The sequence below is a fragment of the Montipora foliosa genome, chromosome 9, assembly GCF_036669935.1.
Source record: "Montipora foliosa isolate CH-2021 chromosome 9, ASM3666993v2, whole genome shotgun sequence".
In the NCBI taxonomy this organism is placed as follows: Eukaryota; Metazoa; Cnidaria; class Anthozoa; order Scleractinia; family Acroporidae; genus Montipora; species Montipora foliosa.
In genome coordinates, this window is record NC_090877.1 from 39242739 (window position 1) to 39260543 (window position 17805).

Genomic DNA, 17805 nt, shown 5'->3' on the forward strand with positions numbered 1-17805 from the left:
CCATTGTTACACCTCCCACAGGTTCCTAATCTCTGCGTTTCCAACAACTTCGCCTATCGTGACGGTATCTGTTGTAAACTCGATTAAACGGTTTGTGGCAGTAGCAGCAGAAATGAGCCATACGTTCACCCAAAGGGATTGCTCCAAATGAGCATCGCGCGCTTGACGTCTGCTCTTATACACATTTTGAGTCACGGAGCGAATGATCCTCGCAGTTACTCCCTGAATTTGAGTTACTCAGGGTTGCTCGAAGTTGGTCATGAGTTGCTCAGAGTTGCTCATTTGTTCATTTTGCTTATTGTTGCGCATTGGTTGCTCATTTCAAGTGACTCATGAGTTGCTCATATACTCATGGGTCGCTCAAGAGTTGCTTATCGGTTGCTCATTTTACTCATGAGCCTTCGATTCTCATGCCAAGGCCCCGCCGGCTAAGATAAGCGGAAAGGGCGATGGGGACGAGAATGAGAAACACCGGCCTACAAAGTTCAACACACATTTGCCTCACTTTAATGTTGAGCTTCTGTTTACATTCTGTTACACGTGGTGAAGTCTCCCGTGATTTCTGAGGCACGTTTTTAGTTTGGATTTTGAAAGCCTTTTCCTGGTAAGCAAAATGGCCTTTTATAATGTGCTCTCGAGCTGAGCTGACATATTTTGCAATATGCTTCGTCAGATTCTTAGGGAAGTAAATATGAATCCTGGTCGGAATATTTTCAAACAGCAATGGAGGGGTTTTGTACGAGGCTGCGTCGCAGACGTAATCTAACGCCGGTTAACCAGAGGTTTGGTTTCGTCTCAGTGGCGCAGGCTACAGTTTTGTACTTGCATGTTTCATTTCGATTAAGAAATTATTATGTATGGCCATGCCGTCGGGCTAAATCAAAGAAACATGAACTCAGCAGTCAATTTACTAACGTTACATCGAACCAAATGAATAAAGCTTGTGGTAGGAGAAACCAACTGCTCGCGGGGTAATATCTCGGCGGCCATCGCGCCACAAATTGAATCCACCGAGTTGTGTAGCTCGGGGGCCATCGTGCCGTTTTATCTTTACAAAGTAAGCTTTATTCAAATGAGTTGTGTCGCTCAGTGGCCAAAGCGCTATTTCATTACAGCTTGTAATTTCGGTCCAGAACAAGCTATCGTTGTGGCTCGATGATTATTATTTGAAAGACTCAAGAACTGCCCAGACAAATTGGAAGCAACACACTCCGTCAATTCATTGAAATATTTATTCATGTTACTCGCGTACACAGTCCATTTGAGGATTCGATAAACGATTTCTATGAAATGTGTTCAAGTACCATGCCTTTGACTTTTTCATTACCTAGCTTTCTGTTTCCTCAGGTGAGTCAGTGTACAATAGCATATTGGCATATGTTAAATATATATTTCTCAGTTCTCCCTAGAACAGTCTTTCATAGCATTTATGTTCTTTTGAGTTGTAAAATTATAGAGCAAGATATGAAAGTGAAGGTTATAGAGGTCCTATCCATGGAACACAAGAAAATACTTTAGTACTTTTGCACTTCCTGAGTGGCTGAAATGCATATCGAACGCACTCTGCTAATCTGCGATTACTGCTAGTTTAGTTGAGTTCTAGAACTGTGTTGCAGGTTTCGGGAGGGAGATTAACTATCAATAGAGTTATTTCAGTAGAGTTATGACTTAGAGTTAGAGTCTACGACTTCCAAAATCCTGAATTCAAGATTTTGGAAGTCCAAAATCTTGAATTCAGGATTTTGGCAGTCCAAAATCCTGAATTCAGGATTTTGGAAACTTAACTCTAACTCTACGACATAACTCTATGTCCCCTTCGGGAGGTGGCCTGTGTTTGTTGATTTACGTGTCGTTAGGGACTCAAGGCGAAGAATCGAATCAAACAGGAGCCACAAGTGAATTTAACTCCGTAAAGAATGCGCCAATGCATTTGCCACATCATGCGTTACATAAGCAACAATATCGAGAAACTTCAAAAAACGCGACCAACTGTCTAACTATGCTGATGATAATCAGCTATATTTTGCTGATTCTGATCCAGCTGTTGTCGAACAAGTTGTCAATAAGGAACTTGTGGTGGTGTGTGAGTGGTTTCGTAATTACAAGATGATTTTGAACCCTGAAAAATGCAAGCCCTGGTTCTCTCGCGAAAGCCCAATGTCAAACTATCATTATTTGCTGAAGGTGTTGCACTACCACTACTTGATACGGTAGATCTATTTGGGCTAACATTGGACAATGCCCTGAATTTTGGAAAACACATTACGAAAATTAGCAAGAAAGTTGGAAAGCAACTAGATGTTCTTTGTAGACTGAACAATATTTTATCGTTTCGGACCAAACTTTGCCTTTATAATTCGTTCATTATGTCTCATTTTCATTACTGTTCCTCCATTTGGCATAACTGTTTAAAGTCTGATAATAATAAACTGGATAAGGTGCATGAACGAGCTGTTCGTTACTCAGTGTACAGTGATGAGTCTTCACAAACTAGCACTCTTTGTGATCGTATTGGTTACAGCCTTGTGGATCGACGTATCCAGAACTTGTTAATTATTGTATTTAAGACAATTAACAATTATCCACCTGAATATCTGAGAGACCTATTTAGTTTAAGAGACAACATCAAAAATCTGAGAGGGGTTAACAAGCTGCAAGTACCGAAACCTAATACGACTCGTTATGGCAAGAACTCAGTTAAATACTTGGCGGCGATTACTTGGAACAAGATTTCTGATACCTTAAGATCCCAAAGCACATTGTCAGCCTTTAAAAAAACAGTCAGACAGCTAAGGTTTTAGTTAACTCGATATAATATCTATGTTCTTTTGAGTAATTGGGCTTTTTGTTGTATATAGCTATGTCATGTAATTTTTAGGTCTTATTCTGTAAATAGTTTTTGGATTTCCTTTTCTTTATTTCTCTCGGCTTATTAGCATATTTTTCTTTGCTAGAGGTCTAATCAACCTCGTCAATCCCGAGATTAAATAAAGCTTCATTCATAGCTTCATTCATTGACGGTGATGTTGTAGTGGCATTGTTTCAAAAATAAGGCATATAACGTAATACGATTCATATGCAAATAAGTAAACGAGTGTTCTGCAGTACCAATATATCAATGCAGCAACTATGTCAGCGTCGCATTGGTATCGCGAGGTCACGGGTTCAAACACCGTTGAAGCCCTGAATTTTTCAGGCTTCTTTACGCAATTGCAAAAATTGCGTCCATAACTGCGAGGATCATAGCTTCACTTGATTTCATATCCCGCAGTTCATATATGGTCCATTTCATATATCATTTCATCGTATGTCAATTACATTGACCTTAAATTGATTCAGTTTGAATGTTGAATTCAATAATATAGTCAATATAGTGCTGTTTGATTTTTCGGTTCGGACTGTTAAGATCACAGCCAGCACTTTTTTTCTTCGAGCGCACTGTGAAAAAACGTAAATCGTTGTGGGTGCGTATGAAGCACAGAGGGGCAATCGTTACATAACTTTCGGAGTGAAATCGGATATATCTGTTTTTGTTGTAACAAGACTCATGGAGGCATTCAGGTGGGATGCGTTTATAGATTAATGGCTGCCAACAGTCAGTGTTATGCCAACAAATAAACTCAAAGAAAAATGCTTATCTCAACATTCAGTACAGCATTTTATTACACATAACGTGAGAATTTTATTCCATAAAGCTCATTTGTACAAATCCATACGCTTTATTTTCACATGTGAAAAAGGCCTATACAGCCAATCAGAATGGCGTACAGCTATTTCACATGTGGAAGTATAACCAATCAACGATAGCGTAAAGGCGTTTCCATGCCAATCACTCGTGCATCTCGTGCAAATCGTGCAAATCGTACTTTGTTATTGAATTAAATTAAATTTGCATATGGTTCTATTGTTAGTGAGTTTTTGTTTCTAATTCGTGTTCAGAAAACTATTTTAATGAAAATTCTCGTCTTTTGTGTAATAAACAGTTCACGACATAGAAAGTGCTTTGTACGGGGTTTTATTCACTCGTTGTTTGTGCATAAAACCCCGTACGCCGCACTTTCTATGACGTAAAGTATATATAAACGGTGATGCAATGTACTGACGGTGTCAAAAACGATACCGTGGTCGAAATTAGAGGATAACTTACTTGTATATACATGGGGAGCAGAGGGGTTTTGTTAGAATGAATCAAAAGAAACCTTCTTGCCACTGTAAGATGCACTCTTGCGTATATTTTCTCGAAAGGTTCTCGTCTTTGAACCAAAATACACTCCTTTACGACGGACTATTGCTTCAAAACCGTCAAAACTCAGAAATACCAAATCATTACCCTTGATCCGCAACCTTCTAGGAAAACCCCTGGATATGTATTGACTATGGAATTCGATGGACATGAAGTTAAATCATATGATTATCTCAAAATTCTCGGTGCAACCATTGATAACAAATTGACACTTAGTGAACACATAAGAGAGATTTGCAAGAAAACGAGCTGTAAAGTTGGGGTATTATTGAGATTGCGTAATTTAATCCCATGGTCCGTAAAGTTACAGCTGTATAAATCCAATATTCTGCCCCGCCTAACATATTGTGATGTCGTATGGCACTTTTGCAAATCATCCGATAAGAAGAAAATGGAAAGAATTCAAGAGCGCGCACTCAGGGCAGTTTTTAATCCAAATCGGAGACCTACAGTGAGCTTCTAACAAGAGCAGCTCTGCCAAGTCTGTATCAACAACGGTTACAAAACATCGCCATTCTAACGTATAAAGTAAAAAACGGAGTTGTGCCCACTTATATAACAGAAATATTCAATACTACCCCGAAACAGTACAATCTGAGAAACGCTGATTTTAATATTCCACGTTTTCGCACCGTGCATTATGGAAAGCACTCTTAACGATATTTTGGGCCCCATCTTTGGAACAAACTAGACAAAAATAATAGAGAGAAGCCAATGTTAAGAGTTTTAATCAAAGTCTCTCTGAGACACCTCATTGATGATTACCGGTAGTAAATGACGAAAAACATGCAAACAGAAAAAAAGTGTAAGAATTCCCCCCCCCCCCCCCCCCGCCGCCGCCCAAAAAACCAAGAAATTGCTAAGTACAAAAGGGGATTCTTGCTTGTATAGCAACGTGTCCTAGTTAATGAGTTTGCACTGACATCAAAAAGGTGAACTGATGGAGATGCGTTGGATTATTGTGCAGGGTTTTAGAAACTGAGCATTCCATTCCTTTGCAGATTTTGCTGTGCATATTCTAGATAGTGATGGTTAATATCAAATTAGAAACATGTTTACGCAGGAGCAGTAAATAGGGATCATTTGATTGGATGCTGTTGAGAATTTCTTAAACTTTGATTGGTTCACAATGTACAATAAGAGTGGAATGTTTGGTGATGCAAAACCACCTCCCCACCCTGATTAGCTCAGCTATTTGTGGGTAAGGATTTTTGTAAAATTAATCTGAATGTTTAATGAAAACTGAATTGAACTGCGCTGTTGGCAAGTTGAGGGTTTGAAAGTTATCTTTTTTGTTTTACATGTAAATACCCTGAAAGCTACATATCCAAGTGTTGAAAGCTTTATTATATATTAATCCAAATGCTGGCAGTTTTTAAATTCCTTCCACCAAATTAAGTAGTTGAGAAATACAGTACAACTCAACTTATTTTTAATTGTGAAACTGAAGGGGCTGTACATGATGCTTACTTTGTTCATACTAAGTAACAGTTGCACCCAGTTTCTTGTAATAACATAGACAGTTCCTTCACTGAAAGATCTTTTTCTGCAAGAATAACTGACAACAACAACAAGATTGATTCCTGGCGTCAGGTCTTATGTTTGAATGCCATAAGAAATAAACGTGTTCAAGTCCCTTTTGGCAAATTAAATGGTAACAGATGAAATACACGTACACAGACACTGTTCATACCAAGTAAACAGTTCTGTCAAGAGTTTTCCCTGATAATAAAGACAGACCTTGGCAGCGTCGAAAGTTCTTTTCTCAGATTATAAATATAAACGTTCTGTAAGGTCCTGAATGTTGTACCGGGAGCCACATATTAAACAGCAACAGTTCAGCTCATTTCTGAAGGCTAATTTTTTTAATCGTGCTATTGGAGGCGTCGTAGGTGATGGTTACATTGTTCATATCGAGTAACAGCTCTGCCAGAGTTCCCTCTGACATCAAAGACAGATCTGGACAGGCTTCCTTTAGAACATGCAGTAACATGTAGCAGGTTATCATCAGACTGAACTACAATCCGAGCACATTTTTTTGTCGAGCAGTTGATGGTTCTCATGTAAGTACTACATCTTGGACACTGAACAAACTTCCCCGCTGTTGCGTGAACCAAACGCCGTCCAAAGTTAATACAATGAACAAACGTTTCCACGGAGTGGACGCTATGAATGGAGGGCACAGTGATAACTACATTTGCTGCCTCTTGGTCATTGTTGATCGATTCACGTAATGGTATACCATTCAGTTCAGGCTGATAAACAAGTTCTGTTACCACAGAACTGGGGGTTGTGGTTAGTTTTTTCACTCCATTCCAGGTTCTCACTTGTATCGGAATGATGTGATACACCTTTCCTGTTTAAACTACTGGTATCAGATATCCACAGCGAATTGAAATTCGTTGCACGGATGATTCGACAGTGGTTTGTTGTGTATCTGAGTGTTTCCTATTAATTATTTTGTCAGAAAGAACGACAGAAAACATCAACTTCTTACCTGAAAGTCGTAAACTCCTCTCCTGCCGTCGCTTAATAAAAATGGCTGATCTACGGTTTGCTTTGTCATGTGACTTCAGACGAACATTTTCCATATCAAGACCGAGCATATCCGACTACTAATTCCCTGTGACACAAGTTTATCGTGAATTCAAAAGATACTTGGAACACTGGTCTTCTACGACTTTTAAGACTTTGATTTCATAATTCGATGGAAAATTCAGAACGTCCCCTAAAAATAATGAAATAAGAGCATAGGGTAGGATTCGCACTTGGGACACGTGGGCTTAGCGCTTCCGTTCCAGAACGTTCGTACACCAATTCGGCCGTCCGAACGAAAGCCGAAATTTAACAGCCCATTGATCGAGTGATCGAGTGAGCACCTGAAGTCCCCCTCACTATACCTCATTGAGACTTGATGTAAGAACTGTGATATATGCTGCTAGCCCGCTTTAAATTTAAATTTTACATTTTATATATATTTGAGATCTTTTAAACTTTTAAAATCTTACCTAGTTTATACATTTCATCTATTTATTTATTTTTCTATTTATCTACTTATCATATACATTATTCATTAAATTGCAAGTAATTTTAACTTTAGCTAAGGTAAACTTTATTGTGTAAATAGTGTCCCCAATTAGTTTTTCCCATGCTAAATACTATTGATACTTAAATAAAGTCTATAATCATCATCATCATCATCATCAATCTATACCGGTGACTATTGCGATCGAAGGCACTGGAAACTTTTCGTGCCCAGCTAGGAAAGCTCCGCTTTTCGAAGTCTTTCCTTGGACGAGACGAGACCCAGTGCCTTCGGTCGCACGTAACTAGCAGATATAAACGCTGTTTTCAAAATGATTTTTGTTGTCATTGTTTATACGAGTGTCGATGATAGTTCTCGCCGAAGAATTAATTTTATTCAAAACACAACTTAAAAAGGATGTAATACTATTTTTGACTCGGCTTTATGCCAAAAGTGGGCCCCGCGATAACCGAGCTTAAAAATGAAATTTGATCAAACACATGAGTGGTTTTTTTAAACCCTTAGCAGACAAAGTTTTCCTTTCATGTTTTTTGAACATTTTTAGGAGTCTAAAGAATCGCCTAGGAAGTGATCATGGCACAGAGCGCTTGTCCCCACAGACAGTACATGGATGATCCGGCAATCAAATGGCGGGAGGGAAAACCCGATTATACAAAAATCAACAAAGCCTACTTGGAGGGGAAAACTAAAAATCACAAGGAAGGATCCCTTGAGAAAATTGTAGAAGATTTAGTGAAGACGTGGGAAATGGAAGCCACTCATAAAATGCGATTGGAGGTAAGAGGCTGTCTCATTTACAGCACTTGTTAATCATCTCAGTGATTTGGCAAAAAATTTCGCGCCTTTGGGGACCCATTTAAATAAACCTCTATAGATGTCGAACACAATTCTAATCTTGGGTATCCTGTGTATATGTGAGCCTTATATAATGATAAAAAATACTACATATTATACAGGAATTTTAAAAAAGTTCTTATACGTTCTTTACATAAATGCATCATCGTCATGGAATCTTGGCTCGTAGAGTGAGTTCTCCCAACGAACACACTTCATAATAAATGATTATTCCTTCCACGCTTTGTAAATAGCCAACTGGTTGTTTCCTGTTGGCTTGGCTAAATCTATATATTATTCTACTCGCCTCTTTTCTTTTAGTCTCTCGGAGTTGGTTCCATGAAGTTTTAGTTTTATCTCTTTTATCTCTGCTCAATCAGGTCCCACGATTCTTTACTGATCCATGGCTTGACTTTCTTTGTCTTATATCCTAGAACTTTCTTTGCTGTCATATTGTTAGCCTTCTCTAACATGCCGTTTGCCTTCTCCAGCTCAGCTTCTGGCTAATCTGCTTCGTCATCTTCCGGCTCCCCCCTCTGCAATATCTCAAACCTGTTCCTTAGTTTCAAACGAAACTGCCTCCTTCACCCATCGTTCTCCAGCTTCTGAGTGTCATATCTCGTCCTTCTAATTCCACGTCTTCTAGGAGCTGCTTTTAACTTTAGCCTCAGTTTCGTACAAAGCAGGTGGTGGTCACTGGCGATATCAGCTGATCTTATGGCTCTTGAGGCCAGCAGAGAGGTTCTAAATTTCCTGTTGATTAACACACGGTCTATCTGATTGAAAGAGCGTCTATCAGGGGATATCCATGTTTGTTTCTGGATCTCCTTATGTGGAAATATCGTACCTGTGATCACCAGGTCATTCATGCCGCAAAAATCGCATAGTGTCTCGCCATTGTCGTTCCTGGTTCCAACTCCATGTATACCCATGACTCTTTCATATCCTTCTACATCGCTTGCTACCTTTGCGTTCAAATCTCCAGTGATAACCAGCAAGTCGTGTTTCGGTGTTTTTTCCACTATTTTGTCTGGAGCTTCTCATAAAAATGATCTTTCACCTCTTCATCAGTGCCATTGGTGGGGGCATAGACATGGATCAGTGTTAACTTGACGAACCTAGAATGGAATCTGACTCGAATTATTCGCTCATCAATAGGTGCCCAGTTGATAAATGCTTTTGCTGCAGCTTTGTTTAGCATGATGGCCACGCCGTGTTGGTGAACTTCGTCATCTCTGCCATAGTACACTATTGTTTCACCTGTACTGAGAATGAACTTCCCCGATCCACACCATCTGCTTTCACTTATACCCATTATCTGCAACTTAGCCTCCCTCATTGCTTTCGTCGCTGGGGCTGTCTTACCTTGTGCATACAAGGTTCTCACGTTCCATTTTCCTATCCTCAACTGTGTTTTTGGGTGCACTATTGGCGTCCTCGGCTCTAGAGTTTCCACGCGGCTTTCACTCTGGAGCGTCAGGTTGTCTGCCGCTCGGCCCTAAGATTCGGTAGATTGCCTCTAATGTGCAAGGTTTCTGTAATCATTCATTTTTTACGAGGTTAGGTGATTAGCCTAACGCCCAACTCCCAACCTGGAGGACCAGGGGTTGTCCTTTTTTCAGGTCTCTATCCCTCGACCAATCCGGCACGGTTGAACCCACCATGGACTAAGTCCCCACCGGCATAGCTCTTTGGGTCACTGAGACACGCAAGCTCCACCACCGCGACAAGGTGACAAGCTCAGGGTGGAGTTCGGCTCGGTTTACCGGGATGAAATGTCAAGGCCAGAGCAAACGGCTTCGATATTTGCACGAATTATTATAAGAACAGCTTTAGTTGCTTTAGTTACAGCGGCCCTGTTCTTTGGAACAGCCTGCCATCTAACCTCAAGCAGGCTGATTCCCTTTCAACAAACTAATGAAATCTGTATTTTAGAGACGGCATTCATAGAAAACATGGAAATTTTATTGTACTTAATATTAGGTCTAGTAAATTTAAGTTGGGTGAACTTTTTCAGCTTATCTGTAATGCTGATGAATTTACCGTGGATAAATAAAGTGTTTACCTTACCTAACATCAGTTCGATGTTGAGCGATGTTGGCTGCTGGGGTGGGCAAACTGTTTCAACAACATTTCACGAGAGGCCCGGTATTCACTCCCAGGATGCTATGGATACGGACATGGATACTTCGTTGAGAGACCGATTTGTGCGCTGGTACATACCCAACAATTTTGAAAGAGGTGGGCAAACTTAAAGGACTATATAGTAATATAGTGTCCTTTTTTTCTTTAAAAACAACGGGAACAAGAGCGATTTTTCAAAAGACACGCCTGAACGTTGACAGTAACCTTAAGTTCGGAATAATTTCTTTTAACAGTTAATGCACAGGTAGAATATTATTTTGAGCAGAATTCGTTTTTTCAACTCCCTTGTAGGGAGACTACGACGCAACAAAACAGAATATCATTGGTTAATCGAGTTGCACGCATTCTAGTTCCGTAAATACTTTATTAAGGCCCCCCCCCCCCCCCTGGGAGCTTATTTATTTCAAGCACATTTGAGGAGGGGGGGGCTTATTTTCGCATTAAAGGTAGTCTATATAGACCTGAGTTTGACTTTTCATTGGGTGTCAAGAATCAAGACAGCCTCAGATTGGATTATAAAAATGATTTGGCAGCTGATTAGGTTGCAACAGAATTTTGGTTAACCAGTCAACCCTTGTGAAAAGTGTCTAGCCAATCATTTCTTGCCACCTCTAATGAAGTCAATTATTGTATGGTATAACGATATTCCACTGAATTCCAAGACTTAAATGTTCATAAGCTAGATGGAGAGCAGCAACGGAGCTCCATGTCACGTGCACCCACTGGAACATAATGAATCGAGACATGGGCACCCACTTCAAAGCTAATTCCTCACCTCAATGAACCCATCAAAGAGACTATAGAAAAACGTGATGCTAGAAAACTGCATCGAACCAGAAGGGACAGAGGGAATAAAACAAAAACATTCCAAACGATTATTGGAGTGCATGGAATCACACGTGCATTTTTTTACAGTGTTAATTACTGTGATTTGCAACCGTGAAGACTAGAACGCAAACTGGAAAGGCTCAAGCACATGACGAGGAAGGTCACGCACCAGAAGATCAAAAGCAAATCAGAACTTGCAGCACGTGAATAAACCATACCGGAACAGTCCACATGCAGGGGAACCCAACGAAGGTGTTCCGCAAAATATCTGTTCCGCAGTGGAAAATCAGCTGACTGGCAAGTTATAAACTTTCATAGTCTTTCGCTGAAAAACTTTAAATATTTTTAGCATTTCAATCCGTGCTGGCTTCATGAGAACAGAAACTGGAGGAGAGCTCGCTCACGTGAAGCTTACCACTGATTCAACTTATCACATGTTGGGAAAAAAAACTGTTTTGACCGGTTTGACGAGCGGTTTAGGACTACAGATGCACATTTACGAAGGTTCTTTGCTGGATGGGAAACAGTGACACGAAGGCGGCTGGCTGGGAGTTTCCCTCACTATCTAGCTGGGAGCTGGAATTTTGCCGCTCATAATCACTGATCCTGGGAGCCGGGCGGAACACCCTTTTTTCCCAGCAAAATTAAAAAACTCAAAGGAGTGTTTTATTAGCGTTTTCTTGTAAGTCTTTTACCATTATTATGCATTTTGGAAATAAAGCACATGAAGTGTTACTGTCATGATTAACTAATACAGTCTGCCATTTATTGAAAAGTAAGCTGGGAGGGTAGGGGGGCCTCGATAGGGAAGTTACTGCGGTACTGAAAACAGCTTACTTCCGGTTGCCGTTCGTGGGTCATCAGATGGATGGATAGATAGATAGATAGATAGATAGATAGATTGATAGATAGATAGACTGTGTTTATTAAGAAAAACATTGCAGTTAAAAAAGTGAATTGCGCCTCTTTACAAGTAAGAAATATAAGAAATGATTTATAACTACTACTATTATACAATTACAAACCCACTACTCTTAGAAATTACTTAAATACTTCCCTTTCACTCTTAACGATGAATGAATTTCCAAATCTATTTGTCTTTACAAGAGACCTGGCAAATCACCTCTGCCTTCTCAGCTCATATGAGATAGAAACTGAGGGAGGCAGGAGGCTGGTAATCTTACTACGTGGATCATGAACAATAGACTTAAACAGGTGTTCTGTTAAATTTCCTGGTGGGCCCTGATGGACTCAAGCCCTGCTAACTGAAGGGCGTCCTAGTAGTGCACCCTGGGAAAATGCATGATAGCGCCTTTCTTTGCACTCTTTCGAGCTCGACTTGTAGATACTTTGGTAAACTGTTATGGAAAACAGGACAAGCGTAATCTAGTCAAGACCTAATAACTGCGCAAAAATATGTTACAAGATCTAAAGTAGGAACATGCACATGCTTAAGTTGAATAAGAAAGTACAGTTTCTTAGACGCTTTTTTAACAAGTTCTTCTATATGGTCGTTCCACGTTAGCGTATCATTGATTGTCAAGCCGAGTAGCTTAGTGCTCTGTATGGTTTTGATAGGAGTTCCGTCTATGCAAACCCTAGGGAGTTGCGGGAAATCACGATTGAAGGATATAACTAATTCTTTAGTCTTCTCGTATAATTAAGCTGGAACAAATTTTCCTTGGACCAATCGTAGATTGCATCTACTGCTTCTTGTGACTTGCTCTGTTGGCCTTTAGGTATGCTTTCTGATACCGTAGCATCATCAACACATTTCCACATGTTGAAGATACTTGGGACAGTCAAGTCATTAATCCTCAAAAGAAAAAGCCAGGGACCCAACTTTGTCCCCTGTGGCACTCCAGACGGCACTGTGCCCCACCCTGAAAGGCAGTCCTTTCCAAGTTTGACTCTTTGAGATCTTCGTGAAAGGAAGTCAGTAACCCGGGTGATTACACTATTAGGAATATTGACCTGCTTCAGTTTGTTGACCAAAATCTTGTGGTCTATGAGATCAAAGGCCTTTCAATTGTCAAAGAGGAGGACACGCACGGAAGCACCGTTACCATCCGTTGCTTTGAGCCAACAAACGATCCGTTTGTTGGCATATGAATGCTATTGTTAACGAGTAGTTGACATGTTAACACCTCTAAGAACACGAGTCGTTACTTTTTTTTCTCAGGACTGGCAGACTATCGATAGAGACTCCTTTACGTTGCGTGCAAACCATCAACGCACTTTCACTGCCAAGGAAGCCATGGAAGTGGGCAGCTACAACGCCCTAATGCAAAATCAGCCGCTGTATAACAGTAATAAGCACACGTTTGAATCATCCCATGCGTTGTTCAGATCCGTGTTTAGCGAGGGCTTTGCTTGGGAACTGCTTGAGATCTTTTCAGGTAAATCGAAACTGCAGCTCACAGTTGAACCCTACTTAGAGAAGATTCAGGGTGATACCCTACTTAGAGAAGATTCAGGGTGATGCCCTACTTAGAGAAGATTCAGGGTGATGCGCAACTTTGATCCCTGATCAACGAGAGTTAAACTCCTGGCACCAGTTGTTCAAAAGTTATATAACTCGATCCAGTGGGAAGGTCACTATCCATAATGTAAAATATACTTCGTGTCAAACGTTTTCCAAGGATTTCGTACCCACCCTTCCTTAGATGTGCCAAGAGTGTGCATATTCATGGTTATGGGAGGAAAGATTTGAAATCATGGCACAATCTGAAACCGTTGGATAGTGACTTATCCACTGGATAAAGTTATCCAGCCTTTGAACAACTGGGGACTGGTGGAGACAGACCCTGGCAACGAGGTTGGGTGGTTAACCCCTCTGCAAATAGGTGGGTTTTTAACAACTTCCAGAAGTGTTTGGCCAGCATGATGAAATTTTGAAAGAAATAGAGGGAAAATTCCACCAAGGGTGGAATATAAGCGAGAAAACAAAGGGGCATGAAAACAAAGACCCTTTCTCGCCCACATCAAATCCCCGTAAAGTGGCTAATCGTTTTTACGACTAACAGAAAACATTCCCTTGTATTTGTGCCAAACGCCTAAATTTTGTTCCTTTTGTGATTACTATTGGTACAACTCCCTTAATAAGTTACAGACCAGGCTATTTTTCATGACGTCTGATTGACTGAGACGACTCAAGACCACTCAAGACCGCCATCGTTGGAGGAAACTTGTGGTCGACTGCTCTGCAGCCGAAGGATGATAGTGATGATGATAGTTTCTGATGATGATAAATTTGCCGTTGTCGATAAGAGTCTTGACAATGCTGTTTGCGCCAACTTTCTCTTGTTGTAATAGCCAATCAGAAACGCTCATTTTGGAAAATAAACCAATCAGATTGCGAGAATGTTATTGACAACGCTTGCTCTTTCTGTGTGTCACGATCTTGGTCTTGCTTTGGAATAAACATTTTGTTTGACTTTGGATATTGTGGTAAAAAACTGCGCCTCGTGAGGCCACAAAATTTTGATCAGTTTGATGACGAATATTGTTTTCGTTAAGAGCACAGACAAAGCTGAACCACAACCGATTTGTTAATTATCCGTAGGTCCTCCCAGGGTAGCGTTCTCTTGGCGGCATTGGGCTAATTGGACGGGCCCCTACAAGGACAAGGCTCCAACCGGAGAACGTTTGGAAATGTACGGAATGGCAGTCGCAGAGGTGGATGAAAAGCTGAAAATTAAATCTATTGAATTTTATTTTGATCCTAATCAGATTCTGATGAAGTTGGAAGGAAAAGACAATTAAATGTCAATTAAACTACAATATGCCAATGCAGAGTACAGGATATGAGCAAGTTTATTTGTTCCGTTTGGGATACTATACTCTGTAGTAGACGCTCAAATACTGCTCCTCGCCTGTTACAGCTGAATGCATTGAAGACTGAACAGTCACAAGCTTTAAATCGAGCCCACTTTACTGAAACTTCAGTTTGTAAATCGTCTTTCATAAACTCGAGCTACCACAACCTAATATCCTTGGCATTACATTTTACAAGTTCACCGCCCAAAAAGAAAAGAAAAACTTAAACTTCGTAGGCACAGCAAATGAACTTAGAACTGATGAAAATCTACGCTTTTGGTTTACAGATTTCTAAAATATGTAATATGATTTAATGTCATGTAAACGCCTGTTGCTCGTTGCCAACATCTCGATTTTTCCATCCAAGATCTCGATATTAAAAAGCGAACTGGAACTTTTGCCACATGAACACTTCATCCCGGTTACCGGGATGAAAATGATGGGTTGCAGTTTTTGTGATAAAACAAACAGCATCCAATTTGTACTTTTCTTTTTTTATATAATCAGGTTCGAAATGATTTCCTTTAATATTTAATGCAATGCAAAAGCAGAAGGATTTTGAGGTTGCGAGAACTATTAAAGGTTTCTTAGATTTCACCGCTGAATGGGAGTGTCACCAGTTTTCATCTTGATAACTTGACTGGATTTGAAATATGAACAGAAACCAATTACATCTCATTATTACATGGTAAGCAATTCTCAGGCTAAATGGAGCAATCTGATTTGCTGGTTTTTCGTCGGGATTTTACAGTACGTCCGTTACTTAGGAAACGGTCCGTTTCCGCATTTTTTTCTCTCTCCCGCCAGGAATTTCAAGTTGAGCGAAACAAAAAAGTTTTAAAACAGCGGAATTTAATTTTTTTATCCCAACAGTACAATAATAGCAAGTGGAATTTAGTTTTACATGTAAAAGGTTAACTTTCAAAGTTCGCTGATGGAAGACGAAGATTACTAACATTCACCGAGCGGAGAAATGTCCGATCGCTCAAATAAACAACTTACTAATCTCACTTGCTCGGGAACGAACTGGGCAATATTGGACTTCGGTCGTCTTTGTAGGGACCTCGCTACGCTCGGTCCGTACTGCCACGACCTCGGGTCAATAAGGAGCTTAAGCACGCGCGTTTTTGAGACGCGGACGGCAACCGGAAGAGAACACTGCGCATGCCAGGACAGTGGTGTCTCCCAGATTTTTATACTAATCATTTTTAATGGAGAAAATATACTTAGCTATGTAAATGTGGTTGTGTGAGGACACGTTAAAAGGGAAAACAGCTAATTTCCGGTTGCCGTCCGCGTCTCAAAAACGCGCGTGCTTAAGCTCCCTAAAATTTATTCCTCAGTACGGCCCTCACGCTGGGTTAATAAGAGGTTAGTAACCGAGCCAGGCCGGTCAGCCGGAATTATATGAAGAAGCCCCTACTCGAAATCTGAAATGATGAATTCTTCTATGCCATAACAACGATACACTCGGCAACGATATTGGGTTCTCTTCGCATACTTCTCGCTTCAAGTGGGGGCGTGATTGTGTGCCTATTAATATTTTATTAGATAATTCGATGAAAGCGCAATCAAACATGTTTTTTTGAACATCACCCAGCAAGGTGGACGTGACAAAAAAAATGTCTCAAGATGTTGGGTCGTCAAACTTCATGTTAGGCAGTGTTCTAGAATATACATTTATTAGCGAGTTATTATTTTTTTTTTTTTTTACGACGGGGCTGATATACTGAGAAATTCCCCGAACAGCGCAGACAAAATCTATATTTTATTTCTTTGATCTTTTTTAGTTTGTCGCTCCCAGTACCATCTTGAAGCTTGCAAACAATGCAATTTTGAACTATGTTTTGAAGTCCGCAACCTGTTCTCTGTTTGACCTAATAAAAGCATCACACTTGGACAGATGGCCAATCTCAATATTATCTTTCATGAGATGGTGTCAATTTATCGATTGGTTCAAACTTGAAAGTCGTCCCAGTTCCCTGCGCAATTCCGGAATGGCCTATTCGGCTTGCAACACGATCTCTTCGTCAAATGAAGGGTTATCCTTCATTGTCAGTTTGCTCCAAATGAAGTATAATCCTCTATTTAGATTACTCTGTCCCAGGAGTTGTGGTAGCAAATAATAAGGAAAAAAAGCAGCCCCTGGACAGGATTTGAACCCGGAGCACCCACTTTGATTGAACTATTTTATCCACTTAACCACTACAGATTATTTACCAAAACTGATTAGTATCTATATAGAATCATTGCTAATTATGGTCAAGTCTAAAGCTTGATTTTAAAATGGTTAGCTTTCTCTTGACGTTTGGTAACCGACATTTTTCACGGTGTACGTAATGCCTAGTTTTAGTCACGTACCATTCGCTATAAAGGTTGCATGCAGCTGTGGTCTAAGCAAGTGGATGTTTCCAAAACATGTGTCCACATGTAGTAAATGTGTTCGAAACGGCATACTTTTCTTTCTTATTGTTTTTATTATTTTTCTATAAATTAAAAGAAACTATAGAATTACGATCGAACGTGCTTCGTTCGCGAATGAATTTGCAATCTACTCCATGTTCTACGTGGGAGATTAAAAAAACTGTAGAACTCACGTTGTAGGTAATGCCTAGTTTTAGTCACGTACTATTCGCTATAAAGGTTGCATGCAGCCGTGGTCTAAGCAAGTGGATGTTTCCAAAACATGTGTCCACATGTAGTAAATGTGTTCGAAACGGCATACTTTTCTTTCTTGTTGTTTTTATTATTTTTCTATAAATTAAAAGAAACTATAGAATTACTATCGAACGTGCTTCGTTCGCGAATGAATTTGCAATCTACTCCATGTTCTGCGTGGGAGATTAAAAAAACTGTAGAACTCACGTTGTAGGTAATGCCTAGTTTTAGT

The 17805-nt window shown here is 40.1% G+C and overlaps 1 protein-coding gene and 1 long non-coding RNA gene across 2 annotated transcripts; one reads left to right on the forward strand and one right to left on the reverse strand.

Moving 5' to 3' along the window:
* Nucleotides 1–466: 466 nt before the first annotated feature.
* On the forward strand, nucleotides 467–15232 carry LOC137969733 (uncharacterized). The gene is made up of 4 exons (XM_068816083.1): nucleotides 467–604; nucleotides 7834–8066; nucleotides 13279–13495; nucleotides 14662–15232. The coding sequence occupies exons 2-4, from the start codon at nucleotides 7863–7865 to the stop codon at nucleotides 14859–14861; spliced, it is 621 nt and encodes a 206-aa protein (XP_068672184.1). The 5' UTR covers nucleotides 467–604; nucleotides 7834–7862; the 3' UTR covers nucleotides 14862–15232.
* LOC137969734 (uncharacterized) lies at nucleotides 4792–6802 on the reverse strand. The gene is made up of 3 exons (XR_011116722.1): nucleotides 6741–6802; nucleotides 5714–5801; nucleotides 4792–4930 (listed from the first exon to the last, which is right to left on the reverse strand). It is a non-coding gene; the product is annotated as an uncharacterized lncRNA (long non-coding RNA).
* Nucleotides 15233–17805: the final 2573 nt, after the last annotated feature.

Excerpts from the sequence above, each read along its gene's own strand:
- LOC137969733 (XM_068816083.1), top strand. The coding sequence starts at position 7,863 with ATGGCACAGAGCGCTTGTCCCCACAGACAGTACATGGATGATCCGGCA. Across the intron at positions 8,067-13,278 it reads CTCATAAAATGCGATTGGAG|GACTGGCAGACTATCGATAG; the intron begins GTAAGAGGCTGT and ends TTTTTTTCTCAG. Across the intron at positions 13,496-14,661 it reads ACTGCTTGAGATCTTTTCAG|GTCCTCCCAGGGTAGCGTTC; the intron begins GTAAATCGAAAC and ends AATTATCCGTAG.